At 35.7% G+C, this 16,196-nt stretch overlaps 1 protein-coding gene across 6 annotated transcripts in view; it reads left to right on the forward strand.

Moving 5' to 3' along the window:
* HMCN1 (hemicentin 1) overlaps nucleotides 1-16,196 on the forward strand; it is a 526,618-nt gene that overhangs the window by 427,737 nt on the left and 82,685 nt on the right. For all 6 annotated transcript variants that reach the window (XR_014015141.1, XM_081225456.1, XM_081225458.1 and 3 more), the window contains 5 exons: nucleotides 6,914-7,104; nucleotides 10,880-11,093; nucleotides 12,235-12,369; nucleotides 12,771-12,961; nucleotides 14,538-14,619. Coding sequence is in view for 5 of the 6 variants with exons in the window: in XM_081225456.1 (XP_081081582.1) it covers nucleotides 6,914-7,104; nucleotides 10,880-11,093; nucleotides 12,235-12,369; nucleotides 12,771-12,961; nucleotides 14,538-14,619 (813 nt within the window). In the remaining variant the exon portion in view is untranslated. The remainder of the gene's footprint in view (nucleotides 1-6,913; nucleotides 7,105-10,879; nucleotides 11,094-12,234; nucleotides 12,370-12,770; nucleotides 12,962-14,537; nucleotides 14,620-16,196) is intronic.

The raw sequence follows: 16,196 nt of genomic DNA on the forward strand, positions 1-16,196 counted from the left end.
ATGCTGCAACTTTGTAACCATTAGAAAAGTTGAAGTATAAACTCCAAGGAAACCAGGATAAAGGAGATAATAAAAATACAGCATACATTAATGAAAAATGAATATTTGTGACATACCATTCAGCAAAATAGATTTTTGATTTTCCGTACTATCTATTGTTTATGCATATAATCATTCACATAATCTTTGTATACTTACTCATATAATCATAAAAAAATAATTTTTGCCGAAACCAATTGTCCTAAAAAATGTCATTAAGATTGATCCATTTCTCAGCAATGTATTTGAATAATTCCAAAATTTATTGTTTTGGGAGGGGAGTGTATTTCTACTTTTTTGTTTTTTTTTCTTATTAGTCATCCATTTTATACACATCACTGTATACATGTCAATCCCAGTCGCCCAATTCATCACACCACCACCACCACCCCCCTGCAGGTTTCCCCCCTTGATGTCCATACGTTTTTTTCTCTACTTCTGTGTCTCAATTTCTGCTCTGCAAACTGGTTCATCTGTACCATTTTCTAGGTTCCACATATATGAGTTAATATACAATATTTGTTTTTCTCTTTCTGACTTACTTCACTCTGTATGACAGTCTCTAGATGCATCCACATCTCTACAAATGACCCAATTTTGTTCCTTTTTATGGCTGAGTAATATCCCATTGTATATATATACCACATCTTCTTTATCCATTCGTCTCTCGATGGGCATTTAGGTTGCTTCCATGACCTGGCTATTGTAAACAGTGCTTCAGTGAACATTGGGGTGCATGTGTCTTTCTGAATTATGGTTTTCTCTGAGTATATGCCCAGTAGTGGGATTGCTGGGTCATACGGTAATTCTATTTTTAGTTCTTTAAGGAGCCTCCATACTGTTCTCCATAGTGGCTATATCAATTTACATTCCCACCAACAGTGCAAGAGGGTTCCCTTTTCTCCACACCCTCTCCATCATTTGTTGTTTATAGATTTTCTGATGATGCCCATTCTAACTGGTGTGAGGGGATACCTCACTGTAGTTTTGATTTGCATTTCTCTAATAATTAGTAATGTTGAGCAGCTTTTCATGAGCTTCTTGGCCATCTGTATGTCTTCTTTGGAGAAGTGTCTGTTTAGGTCTTCTGCCCATTTTTGTACTGGGTTGTTTGTATTTTTAATATTGAGTTGCATGAGCTGTTTATATATTTTGGAGATTAATCCTTTGTCCGATGATTCATTTACAAATTTTTTTTCCCATACTGAGGGTTGTCTTTTCATCTTGTTTATGGTTTCCTTTGCTGTGCAAAAGCTTTGAAGTTTCATTAGGTCCCATGTGTTTATTTTTGTTTTTATTTCCATTACTCTAGGAGTTGGATCAAAAAAGATCTTGCTGTGATTTATGTCAAAGAGTGTTCTTCCTATGTTGTCCTCAAACAGTTTTATAGTGTCCGGTGTTACATTTAGGTCTCTAATCCATTTTGAGGTTTTTTTTGTGTATGGTGTTAGGGAGTGTTCTAATTTCATTATTTTACATGTAGCTGTCCAGTTTTCCCAGCACCACTTATTGAAGGGACCGTCTCTTCTCCATTGTATATCCTTGCCTCCTTTGTGATAGGTTAGTTGACCATAGGTGCATGGGTTTATTTCTGGGCTTTCTATCCTGTTCCATTGATCTATATGTCTGTTTTTGTGCCAGTACCATACTGTCTTGATTACTGTAGCTTTGTAGTACAGTCAGAAGTCAGGGAGTCTGATTCCTCCAGCTCTGTTTTTTTCCCTCAAATCTGCTTTGGCTATTTGCAGTCTTTTGTGTCTCCATACAAATTTTAAGATTTTTTGTTCTACTTTTGTAAAAAATGCCATTGGTAATTTGATAGGGATTGCATTGAATCTGTAGATTGCTTTCGGTAACATAGTCATTTTCACAATATTGATTCTTCCAATCCAAGAACATGGTATATCTCTCCATCTGTTGGTATCATCTTTAATTTCTTTCATCAGTGCCTTATAGTTTTCTGCATACAGGTGTTTTGTCTCCCTAGGTAGGTTTATTCCTAGGTATTTTATTCTTTTTGTTGCAGTGGTAAATGCGAGTGTTTCCTTAATTTCTCTTTCAGATTTTTCATCATTAGTGTATAAGAATGCAAGAGATTTCTGTGCGTTAATTTTGTATCCTGCAACTTTACCAAATTCATTGATTAGCTCTAGCAGTTTTCTGGTGGCATCTTTAGGATTCTCTATGTATAGTATCATGTCATCTGCAAACAGTGACAATTTTACTTCTTCTTTTCCAGTGTGTATTCCTTTTATTTCTTATTCTTCTCTGATTGCCATGGCTGTCCAAAACTGTATTGAATAACAGTGGTGAGAGTGGACATCCTTGTCTTATTCCTGATCTTAGAGGAAATGCTTTCAGTTTTTCACCATTGAGAATGATGTTTGCTGTGGGTTTGTCATATATGGCCTTAACTATGTTGAAGTAGGTTTCCTCTATCCCCACTTTCTGGAGACTTTTTATCATAAATGGGTGTTGAATTTTGTCAAAAGCTTTTTCTGCATCTATTGAGATGATCGTGTTGTTTTTATTCTTCAGTTTGTTAATATGGTGTATCACATTGATTGATTTGCATATATTGAAGAATCAGTGCATCTCTCGGATAATCTCACTTGATCATGGTGTATGATCCTTTTAATGCGTTGTTGGATTCTGTTTGCTAGTATTTTGTTGCGGATTTTTGCATCTATATTCATCAGTGATATTGGTCTGTAATTTTCTTTTTTGTAGTGTCTTTGGTTTTGGTATCAGGGTGATGGTGGCCTCATAGAATGAGTTTTGGAGTGTTCCTTCCTCTGCAATTTTTTGGAAGAGTTTGAGAAGGATGGGTGTTATCCCTTCTCTAAATGTTTGATAGAATTCGCCTGTGAAGCCATCTGGTCCTGGACTTTTGTTTTTTGGAAGATTTTTAATCACAGTTTTAATTTCATTACTTGTGGTTGGTCTGTTCATATTTTCTATTTCTTCCTGGTTCAGTCTTGGAAGGTTATACCTTTCTAAGGATTTGTCCATTTCTTCCAGGTTGTCCATTTTATTGGCATAGAGTTGCTTGTAGTAGTTTCTTAAGATGCTTTCTATTTCTGTGGTGTCTATTGTAACTTCTCCTTTTTCATTTCTAATTTTATTGATTTGAGTCCTCTCCCTCTTTTTCTTGATGAGTCTGGCTAATGGTTTATCAATTTTGTTTATCTTCTCAAAGAACCAGCTTATGGTTTTATTGATCTTTGCTATTATTTTCTTTGCTTCTATTTCATTTATTTCTGATCTGATCTTTATGATTTCTTTCCTTCTGCTAACTTTGGGTTTTATTTGTTCTTGTTTCTCTAGGTCCTTTAGGTGTAAGGTTAGATTGTTTATTTGAGATGTTTCTTGAGGTAGGCTTGTAGAGCTATAAACTTCTTTCTTAGAACTGCTTTTGCTGCATCCTATAGGTTTTGGATCATCGTGTTTTCACTGTCATTTGTCTCTTGGTATTTTTTCATTTCCTCTTTGATTTCTTCAGTGATCTCTTGGTTATTTAGTAATGTATTGTTTAGCCTCCATGTGTTTGTGGTTTTTCACATTTTTTTCCCTGTAATTGATTTCAAATCTCATAGCGTTGTGGTCAGAAAAGATGCTTGATATGATTTCAATTTTCTTAAATTTACTGAGGCTTTATTTGTGACCCAAGATGTGATGTATCCTGGAGAATATTCCATGTGCACTTGAGAAGAAAGTGTAATCTACTGTTTTTGGATGGAAAGTCCTATGAATATCAATTAAATCTACTTGGTCTGTTGTGTCATTTAAAGCTTGTGTTTCCTTATTAATTTTCTGTTCGGATGATTGTCCATTGGTGTAAATGAGGTGTTAAAGTCCCCCACTGTTATTCTGTTACTGTTGATTTCCTTTTTTAGAGCTGTTTGCATTTGCCTTATGTATTGAGGTGCTCCTATGTTGGGTGCATATATATTTATAGTTGTTATATCTTCTTCTTGGATTGACTCCTTGATCATTATGTAGTGTCCCTCCTTGTCTCTTGTAACATTCTTTATTTTAAAGTCTATTTTATCTGATATGAATATTGCTATTCCAGCTTTCTTTTGATTTCCATTTACATGGAATATCTTTTTCCATCCCCTCACTTTCAGTCTGTATGTGTCCCTAGGTCTCAAGTGGGTCTCTTGTAGACAGCATATATATGGGTCTTGTTTTTGTATCCATTCAGCAAGCCTGTGTCTGTTGGTGGGAGCATTTAATCCATTCACTTTTAAGGAAATTGTCGATATGTATGTTCCTATTACCATTTTCTTAATTGTTTTGGGTTTGTTTTGTAGGTCCTTTTCTTCTCTTGTGTTTCCCACTTAGAGACGTTCCTTTATCATTTGTTGTAGAGCTGGTTTTGTGGTGCTGAATTTTCTTAGCTCTTGCTTGTCTGTAAAGCTTTTGATTTCTCCATCGAATGTGAATGAGATCCTTGCCGGGTAGAGTAATCATGGTTCTGGTTCTTCCCTTTCATCACTTTAAGTATATCATGCCACTCCCTTTTGGCTTGTAGAGTTTCTGCTGAGAAATCAGCTGTTAGCCTTAATGGGAGTTCCCTTGTATGTTATTTTTCATTTTTCCCTTGCTGCTTTCAGTAATTTTTCTTTGACTTTAATTTTTGCCAATTACTATGTGTCTTGGCATGTTTCTCCTTGGCTTTATCCTGTATGGCACTCTCTGCACTTCCTGGACTTGGGTGGCTATTTCCTTTCCCATGTTAGGGAAATTTTCGACTATAATCTCTTCAAATATTTTCTCGGGTCCTTTCCCTTTCTCTTCTCCTTTTGGGACCCCTATAATGTGAGTGTTGTTGTGTTTAATGTTGTCCCAGAGGTCTCTTAGGCTGTCTTCAGTTCTTTTCATTCTTTTTTCTTTATTGTGTTCGCAGCAGTGAATTCCACCATTCTGTCTTCCAGGTCACTTATCCGTTCTTCTGCCTCAGTTATTCTGCTATTGATTCCTTCTAGTGTAGTTTTCATTTCAGTTATTGTATTGTTCATCTCTGTTTGTTTGTTCTTTGATTCTTCTAGGTCTTTGTTAAACATTTCTTGCATCTTCTCAATCTTTGCCTCCATTCTTTTTCCAAGGTCCTGGATCATCTTCACTATCATTATTCTGAATTCTTTTTCTGGAAGATTGCCTATCTCCATTTCAGTTAGTTGTTTTTCTGGGGTTTTATCTTGTTCATCTGGTACATAGCCCTCTGCCTTTTCATCTGTCTATCTTTCTGTGAATGTGGTTTTTATTCCACAGGTTGCAGGATTGCAATTCTTCTTGCTTCTGCTCTCTTCCCTCTTGTGGATGAGGCTATCTAAGAGGCTTGTGGAAGTTTCCTGATAGGAGGGACTGGTGGTTCGTAGAGCTCAATAAATCTTTAACCTGCTTCTCTGCTGATGGGTGGGGCTGGGTTCCCTCCCTGTTGGTTTTTTGGTCTGAGACGACCCAACACTGGAGCCTATCTGGGCTCTTTGGTGGGGCTTATGGTGGACTCTGGGAGGGTTCACGCCAAGGAGTACTTCCCAGAACTTCTGCTGCCAGTGTCCTTGTCCCTTGGTGAGCCACAGCTGAACCCCGCCTCTACAGGAGACCCTCCACCACTAGCAGTTCAGTCTCCTGTGGGGTCACTGCTGCTTCCCCTGGGTCCCGATGTGCACACTACTTGTGTGTGCCCTCCAAGAGTGGAGTCTCTTTTTCCCCCAGTCCTGTCAAAGTCCTGCAATCAAATCTCGCTAGCCTTCACAGTCTGATTCTCTAGGAATTCCTCCCGTTGCCGGACCCCCAGGTTGGGAAGCCTGACATGGGGCTCAGAACCTTCTCTCCACTGGGTGGACTTCTGCGGTATAGTTGTTTTGCAGTTTGTGAGTCACCCACCAGCGGTTATGGGATTTGATTTTATTGTGATAGCGCCCTGCCTGCCGTCTCATTTCAGCTTCTCCTTTGTCTTTGCATGTGGGGTATCTTTTTTGGTGAGTTCCAGTGTTTTCCTTTCGATGACTGTTCAGCAGTTAGTTGTGATTCCAGTGTTCTTGAAAGAGGGAGTGAGAGCATGTCCTTCTACTCTGCCATCTTGAACCAATCTCTATTTTTACTTTTTGAGCCAAGTATTCTTAATATTTTTTAAGCCTTTCTTTTAGAAGTGAATATCTTAGTTCCAAGTTCACTAAAGTATTTGTTAGTACCCTGAAATAGTCAATTGTCCTTTCTATATTGCCTAAATTCTATTTCAAAAAAATTTGAGGCAAAGGCAGTATTTGCACAGAATTATGAAATCACTGTAAAAATTTCTCTGTGACAGTATAAAAACTGAATTAAATGTCTTCACCGGTTTTATTTGCATTTGTTGTAACACATGTGAAATACTGCAATAAATATTTTTTTCTTTAGCACTTTTTGATGTTTAATATGGGGTGAGTATTTTACAGTGTTTTTAACTAGGGACTTTTATTAGTCTATCCTCACAATATCTCTGATACAAATCTAGCAATTATACAACTATAGAAGCATTTTTTATTTTAGTTGCTCTTGTTTATTTTACTTCACTGAAATAAGCAAAAGAAACTCAAGTAAGGAAAAGTCAGGAAGTCAAATAAAATCTAAATATTTCTCACCAGTTCTATGTCATTTTTTCAGAAATTGATATTCAACAAGTACAGATGCATTTGAATTCTTGCTAACATCAAAAATATGGATTGCTTTCATAGTAACAAACAAGTAAATGGCTTGATAAATTTTGTTAGTATTTCTAGCAAGTTACCCTCAAGAAAGTCTATTGTGTGTTAATTTTCAGTGTGAATAAAGATATTATTGAATTCAACATCCTGAATACCTATCATTTTTAAACTCTTCATAGTACCACCTAGAATTCAAAGTACAGAAGTACATTACACGGTCAATGAGAATTCACAAGCCGTTCTTCCATGCGTGGCTGATGGAATCCCCACACCAGCAATTAACTGGAAAAAAGACAATGTTCTTTTGGCTAACTTGTTAGGAAAACACACTGTCGAACCCTATGGGGAGCTCATTCTGGAAAATGTTGTGGTAAGTTTAATAGACATGAATAGATACATTAAGCCAGATTATTAATTCACCTTTTTACATTTAGTGACTTAGCTTGGAAATGTATTTTTTAATAATGAAAGGAAAGAAAGTACTCTTATAAATTCAGGTCAAAAAATTAATTTTACACATATTTAATTTTATGTCCCTGAGAATAGTATTTAGCATATCGTGAGAACTCATAAGTGGCCTTCTTTTAAAATTATTTTATTTTTGTGGAAATCTGTGTTTATCAGGAAAAATTCTAAGCCTCTGTTATATTCCATGTTTGTAATGATACATGAGGATTGTTAGAAGAGTAGAGATGTAAAAATGTCTGATGTATTATTAACCAAATACAAAAAGCAGGCTTTTTGCTCTTTTCAGGTTTTTAAATAACTCTTAGTCTTAGGGATCAGTGCAAGCTGGGGTTTTTGAATATTCTTAGGTGGTACTTTGCCAGTCTGCAAAATTGTAGCTGTGGAAAGCATCTCAGTTTTTCAGTGTGAGCCCACTTGAAGAGGAATCTGTATCTATGCATACCACATGACTTTTAAAAAAATTATCATGTGGTTTGAGAGTATCAACACTTGGTACTAAATATGAAACATGATTAAAATGTGAATCACTTTCAGAGCTTTTGTGCCTATCCTGTTCCTTTTCATTACCCTTCAAAGTGCCTAAATTTCCTTACAAAGTCTTCATAGAATTAAATTTGAACAAATTTAAATGATAAAATTGATCACATTTACTTCGTAGTATAATTTCAGCCTTTAGCCAGACTCCTGGAATTACCAGATAAATAGCTCTAGTGATAGCTTAACTCTGTCTCATGTGCTAATAGAAATTGTATTTATTCAAATCTGTTTCCATCAATTCTAAGATGTACCAATATTTTATGTGCCACTAAGAAAAAATATATAGTCAAGTAAACTAGAGAAGATCATCAATTTTTAAGTTGTATCCCAAATTCAGAGATATTAAAAGTTAAAACTATGAGTTTTAGAATTGATAAAATAAGGATAAATTTGTTTGCTTGTTTGTTTGTTTAAGCTGGTAAATATCTCCAGTAGGGATTCCTCCCAGGTTCAAGAATGTTGAATTAGGCCCCTTAATCACTCTTAGAACTGAAGAAATTAAGTAAGAAAAGTTTAGACTTTTAGTGAGACAGTGACTCAGATACATTAAGAAATATATCAACAATAAGGTAGCTTATAAAACCTGGATGAAGGGCACAAATGATAAGTCTATATGTGAATAATATGTACAATCCAGATTTTCAAAAGCTTTACTTCCATAAAATCCTTGATTTTAAACTTAAGTTTTTATAACTGGGGAATTTTAAGAATAGCTAAATGGTGTCAGAGTGGGGAGACCTTTACATGGAATATGATTTATTCCTGTTTGCCCTTAGAAAAATTAGTATACAACCAACCAAATTTAGATTATATCTATAATGAGTAATTACAATTTTATGCTGCATTTCCAATCAGTTTTTTGATGCTTCAATGCAAAAATATATATTCTTAAACTTTTTAAAAAGAAGAAAAAGTCTGTAATATGGACCTTAATGCAGTCAGAAGCATTCAGTCATTAATTCAACAAATATTTATTTATCAGTGTGATCATACTGATTTAGGCACTGGGAATAAATATATCAGGGAACAAAAGAATCAAAGATCCTTGCCCTCACGGAGTTTATTTCTAGAGGAGGGAGATAGACAATAACAAATAAAAATAAACAATGTATTGTTTCATACCAGTTGCCAAAAGAAAACTACTGGTATGAAAAATAAAAGAAGAGCAGGGTAAAGGGGATCAGAAGTTGGAGGAGTACAGGTTACATTTTTAAATAGCATAGTCAGAGTAAATGTCCTTTGGGAAGGAGACATTTTGAGCAAAATTTGAAGGAAGTGAGTTAGCTAAGCAAATATCTGGAAGAGGAGCATCCCAGGCAGAGAAAACTGGGATGCTCCTCCCCCAGATTTTGGGGGCAAAGAAATTAAGGTGGGTGCAAAAAATGTAACGTAGGAACATGTCTGATGTACTTGAGAAACAGAAGGCCAGTGAAAGCAAAGAAGAAAAAGAATGAAAAGAGGGAGAAAGAAGTCAGAAAAATGAAAGCCAGATACATGTAGTGTCTTGTAGGTCATAACAATTTTGCATTTTACTCTGAGTAAAATCAGAATCTATTACAGGTTTTGAGCAGGGGAACAATGTTGCCTGCCTTATGTTTTTGCAATATTGCATTGGCTCCTCCTCCCCCTTCCCCCCACTCCTCTTCCTCCTCCTCCTATTCCATGAGAATACATGGTAGGGAGGCAAGGAAGGATAGAAACAGAAAAGACCAGTTGGGAAGATGGTTGGGAGGCAGAGGAGAGATTATAGGACTCAAAGCTGAACATTAGGTCAATCCATGTCTCTGACCCAATTTCATTCCATTTTATGGCTGAGTAATATTCCATTGTGTATATGTACCACATCTTCTTTATCCAGATACTATGTGTAAAATGGACAACTGATGGGAACATTCTGTACAGCACAGGGAACACACCTAGTGCACTGTGGTAACCTAAATGGGAGGGAGGTCCAAAAGGGAGGGGATATCTGTATGCATATGGCTGATTCATTTTGTTGTGCAGTTGAGGCTAACACAGAATTGTAAAGCAACCATACTCCAATAAAAATTAATTTTAAAAAAAGCTGAACATTAGCAGAGAAGGGGTGAGAAGTGATTGGATTTTGCACATACTTTGAAGCTAGGATTTCCTAGCTAGATTGCAAGTAGAGTCTGAAAAAGAAAAGGGTAAGGGATAACTCAAATGTCTGAGAACAAAGGCATGAACAACTGGAGGAACAAAGTAGCCATCAACTGAGATGGTGTGAAGGCTGCAGATAGAACAGGAAGGGGAAATGGGGAGTTCAGTTTTGGACATGAGTTTGAGATGTCTTTTAGACATCTAAGCAGAGAGTTGGAATGAAAAGTTCAATGTAGTTGGAATTTGGAAGAAAGATCTGGGCTGGACATTCTGTTACTCTTCAGTAGATAGATGATATTTAAAGCCATAAGACTGGATGAGATCACCAGAGACGTGAGTGCAGATACAGAAGAAAAGAGGACTAAGACTGAGCCCTCTCACACACCAACGTAAAGACATTAATGTGGAGGGGAAGCCAGCAAAAGGAGATGGAAAAGGAGCAACCAGTGAAGTAGGAAGGAAACTAGGGGAATGGGGTGTCCTGGAAGCCAAGTGAAGACATGGTTTTAAAAAGAAGGAAGCCAGAATTGTGTCAACTGCTGCCAATACATCTAATAAAGTGAGTGCCAAGAGCTGGATTTAGCAAGCGAAATTTTGGAATTGCAGGTGTTATTGCCCTTACTCTTGCCATTTCCTTTGATAATTTTGGTGGACTTTGGTGCCACATTACCCAGAAAGCCAACTATGCTGTCAAGAGTCTAACAGCCTTTGGGACTATTTGCTCTTTATTTGTACATTGCAGTACAGCAGTTGATGTTTAATAAACTTTAAAGTTTTCTGAGATCTTATTATTATAAATTATATAGTTCTATAAGGTATGGGCTTTTGTTTAAATTCTTATACATTTTAAATTATGTTATTTAAAAGCTAGCCAGATGGTTCAGACTACAAGATGGAAATTTAAACTATCTTTAAAGAAGAGTGCTCCTTTGGAGACCAAGCTATGTAAATGTATGTATTATATGTAGTATAACGTAAGATTATGTAATTTTAAGCCGTATGATTTTTCTCTCTTTAAGCCAGAGGATTCTGGCACCTATACCTGCATTGCTAACAATGCTGCAGGTGAAGACACACACACCATCAGCCTGACTGTGCATGTTCTCCCCACTTTTACTGAACTTCCTGGAGATGTGTCATTAAATAAAGGAGAACAGCTACGATTAAACTGTAAAGCAACTGGTATTCCATTGCCCAAGTTAACATGGACCTTCAATAACAATATTATCCCAGGTTGGTAATTTAATTCTTAAGAAGTGAATAGTACACCCATAGAGAACTCAAAACCAATCTCCATCTTTTTTTTTTTTTAAAGCCCAGGAGCCCTCATCCCTGGGAAGACAAGTGTCTCTATTTGTTAGACTTTATGACCAGCATAAAGATATTGTCTGTAAAGATAAATTGTTGCATCCAAAATTGAGTTCTGAAGTACTGCATTTACAAATGCCTTGCTGAAAAATTAGTAATAAGCTTGAGTTTTCTCTGCTGTAAAGATTTATGTTAATCACTAGACTTCACCAACTGTATCACCTTAACAATAATAGTATACCTTACTAAGGAAAAATAAACTCTAAAAAACTTAATCAGTACTATTTTCTGAAGACGTAGTACTAACTTAGCTAATTAAAATTTTAAAGCTTAGTTTTCCACATAATATTCAGCAGTATGAAACTTTAAAAGATAATTTGAATGGGAGAAAACATGCAAGGTAAACATACTTAATTAGATATTGGCTGGTCTAATCAAAACCTTATTTAGTATTGATTATTTTAGGATTAGCATGTTTATCTTATACTCTATTCCAAGTATTGTAAATACCTTTGTAAATATTTATATCATGATCACTTATGGAGAAGTTCAAATTATTACAAATTTAATCTTGTTGTTATTATTTATTACCTAACTAACGTATATTTTCATGATTTCCCCTCTGAGCTGCCAGGTCAGTTGAATTATATTTTGATGTAAATTGTTTGGGAGGAAAAGTGGTGTGAGAGAAATGAAATGGAAAATGTCATATTTCTGAATGAAAGATTTTTTGAAACCCAGAGAGACTGAGCCAGCTTTAGGCAACCCTTTGAGATGAAAGGTGTACTTCAAATCGAAAATTAATTTTAAAAGATGTTTGTTTTCATTCTCTTCTCCTGATCCTTCTTTTTTTTTTTTCATTCTTCAAACAAGTGTCTAGAGACACAGCAAATAGCTCAGGAAGAAATCCCTGGAAAAGGCTCTCTCCTCCAATGTCATAATGAGATCTCTTTGGTTCAATTGCTAACCAATTCATAAATCTAACCTGCAAAATATTGAGCTGTAGTGATTATTTTTCTAGGTTACTGAGAGGCATTTATGTTGCTTTCTACCTTGTTTCCTTCAGCCCACTTTGACAGTGTAAATGGACACAGTGAACTTGTTATTGAAGGGATGTCAAAAGAAGATTCGGGTACTTATGTGTGCACTGCAGAGAACAGCGTTGGTTTTGTAAAGGCAATTGGATTTGTTTATGTGAAAGGTAGATAAAAGTGTTCTGTTTTTAATTTATTTATGATGAATGGTTTGTGTTTTGCCTCCTTATTGTATAGTAATACAATATAACTTCAGTTTATTAATCCATTTAGTCTTATTTCACAGATATGCAAATTCATGATGTAAAAAAATTATGAACATTCCACTCAAAAGTAGGTAAGCAGTATGTAAAGAGATCATTTGGCGCAAAATGGAATCATCCACTTAGGTTACTGAAATGGACAAAATTACCTCATTGATTACCATGAGCAATTAATTCTGGAAGATCCATGGGACTCAAAAGTGGCTTTTCCCCTCTTCACTAAATTATCTTTTAAATAGATCAAAATCACAAAGAAATTATTGGAGCTTCCTTTTTCTTATACTCATCTTTTGTTATTTTCGCAGAACCTCCAGTCTTCAAAGGTGATTACCCTTCTAACTGGATTGAACCACTTGGAGGTAATGCAATCCTGAATTGTGAGGTGAAAGGTGATCCCGCCCCAACTATCCAGTGGAGCAGAAGGGGGATGGATATTGAAATTAGCCACAGAATTCGGCAACTTGGAAACGGCTCCCTGGCCATTTATGGCACTATAGTAAGTCACACTGGTATTGTCAGTATGCACTTTAACTGTCACAATCAATGTCTCTCTATAGGTGCCATGGATGGGAAAAGTTTCTCATGCATTCCTATTTTATCATAAAATCTGAATCAATGGGTTCTTTTAAAAAACTGAAACAATGGTTCAAATTGATGATTTTTAGCCCTTCAATGAAGTACAAGCAATAAAATAATTTTGCTGCTTTGTTCTCCATCATTGACCTGTTGTTCAACATCAGTAGATAACTTCCTCAAATCTGTTTTAGAATGCGGAAATTGAAGAATTACAACATTGTAAATTACAAATAAATGTTAGATTTCATCACCAAATCGATAACTATATTAGGCTGTCCAAAAGCTTCAGTAATTCAGACAGTGATTAGTACTTTAAGTTATTCTAATTTGGGGGTCAAGTGAATGAGATATTTTATCTGAAAAATTCTTAACTAGACTAAATGAGGGTAATTTGTTAACATACTGTTGAATTAATTAATTAGTGTATACTATCCAATCACCTGCTCCAATGGGCCACTCTCAGTCTTTTCTTCTCCTTGGCTTTATTTCTACCTTAGATGTTATTGATTGTCCCTTCAATTCTGAGATGATTTCTACCTCTAGCTACGCGAATGAGTCTCAGGCTTCTTCATTACTGCTTTACCCCCCTTTTCCTCCACACAAACATTACTACTTCTGAAGTCCTTCGTACTTCTTCTAATATCAATATTAATACTAATACTAATTATTTTCCACCATACAATTTCAGATTCCTAACCCTGTACCTTCAACCCTGAAACTCTTTCAAGTTCCATTTACAGTTTCCTACTAGAAATCTCTATTTGGATAATGCATTGATACCCCAATTAAACACCTAAATCAACATCTGTCTCTCTCCTCCCACCCTCCTCCACTTCCTTCAATTCAGTTCCCCTTAACTGACTTACTCTTTCTATTAACAAGACCAGAATTCTTCTGTTCACAAGACCTTAGCAAAATCTGTGTCTCTAAATAGTCATCAAATCTAAACTCACGTGGTCCTTATTTTCTATAACATATATGTATAAATTTGTGACTTACATTCTGTGATTTGTCATCATTAGTAAATTAGTTCCTCACTTTCTTTCCTACATTTCAAGCTTTCTAAATGGAGGCTAAGCTTAATGTTCTTTTTAATAACCCCCATAAGAAAGAACTAGATATTCGTTGATTTGTTCTGATTATTTAATGCTTTTTAAGCTATCTATAAGAATAGTGTTGGCGTTTTTCTTTAATAAGATAATTTTGGATAAATGATTGTAAAAAATGTGATTTTCTGTTTAGGTTTCCTGCCAGTTATTGTCCCCTGAGAGCAATGATAGGTTGTTCAGAAAAAATTTAAACTAGGAATTTCTTTCTCTTCTTTTCTTTAAAAAAAAAATCCATTTATGTGGTTAAATATATGTAAGTTTTTCTATTTCCATTGAAATACCGTCTCAAAAACAAAATTGCATATAAACAAGCATCATGGTAATAAAAAGTGATTTTGCACTGTTCTATAGGCACATGTTTTTATAAAACACTACTTATTTCCATAGAATGAAGATGCCGGTGACTATACATGTGTAGCTACCAATGAAGCTGGGGTGGTGGAGCGCAGCATGAGTCTGACCCTGCAGAGTAAGCTGCTTAATCAAACTCTTAATTAAACACTTGTTTTAAGAAATGTCCATTTAATTGTTCATTTAACTTTCTAGCAAGTACATTAATGGTAGCTTTCAGAGTCTGTCTAATTTACTTTTCTGCTGCTGATGGAGCAGCTGTTACCAAGCATAAGACTGATATAATTTTGCAATATACTTTATCTAACACATGCAGCTCATGCTTGCAATTGCTTGGTAGCAGAGCTTTTTGTGTTGTTTGCAATATATTCAATCGAGCACCCTTTGTATAGCTCCTCATGGTTGTTTTAATGAACTTACAAAGATATCATTTTCTGGCACTTGAAAAATAAGTGTTGAAACTAAAGACTAATGTAAGTGAACTCAAGAGTGCTCCAGCTTGATTGCTGTCAATCTGCCGTGAAATAACTATGTGTTCCGAGCAGGATTATCCTGCTCATGATGAAGGCCCTCAGTATAAACCATTGGAAGACAGGTTTTCGTAATTAGAAAAACATGAAAGACTCCAATGGCTCCCTGGACAGTCCCCAGAACCACTTCAGGAGCTGACCCGAGAACAGTGTTATTCTCAATAACAGTGTTATTGAGAATTTAAGGAAATCAGCTTATTTTGAGACTAGGCTCAGTAATTAACGGGATGAATTTATTTACATTTTCTTTATTCACTATTGAGAGATGCTGTAGACTAGTATTTACTAACAGCTGTTTGCCAAACTACTATTCTCTAAAACTTTAACACTGAATAGATATTTAACAGATAGTTAAGCCAGTGGTTCCCCCCCACCAGCTTTATTGAGGTATAATTGACAAATAAAACTACGTATATTTAAAAGACGCAGACGTAGAGAATGGACTTGAGGACACGGGGAGGGGGAAGGGTAAGCTGGGACGGAGAGAGTGGCATGGACTTATTATATACACTACCAAATGTAAAATAGACAGCTAGTGGGAAGCAGCCATATAGCACAGGGAGATCAGCTCGGTGCTTTGTGACCACCTAGAGGGGTGGGATAGGGAGGGTGGAAGGGAGGCAGACGCAAGAGGGAGGAGATATGGGGATGTATATATATGTATAGCTGATTCACTTTGTGATACAGCAGAAACTAACACCATTGTAAAGCAATTATACTCCAACCAATAATGATGTTAAAAGAAAAAACTACGTATATTTAAAGTGTACAGTGTGATGATTTGATATACATGTACATTATAAAATGATTACCACAGTCAAGTTAATTAACACATTTGTCACCTCACACAGTCATTGTTTTTGGTCTGTTTTTTGTGGGTTTTTTGGTGAGAATATTTAAGATCCATTCACTTAGCAAATTTCAAGTATTTCAGTATGGTACTACTAACTGTAGTCACCATGCTGTATATTAGATCCTCAGAATTTATTTGTCTTATAATCAAAAGTTTGTATGTTTTGACCAGTATCTCCCCATATCCCCCACCCTTCAGCCCCTATTCTCTGTTTCTGAGTTTGACTTTTTTTTTTTTTTTTTTTAAGATTCTACATGTAAGTGATTTACCACACACGATTTGTCTCTTTTTTGTCTGGCTTATTTCACTTAA

This window comes from Mesoplodon bidens, assembly GCF_964165515.1.
Source record: "Mesoplodon bidens genome assembly, chromosome: 2".
Lineage (NCBI taxonomy): Eukaryota > Metazoa > Chordata > Mammalia > Artiodactyla > Ziphiidae > Mesoplodon > Mesoplodon bidens.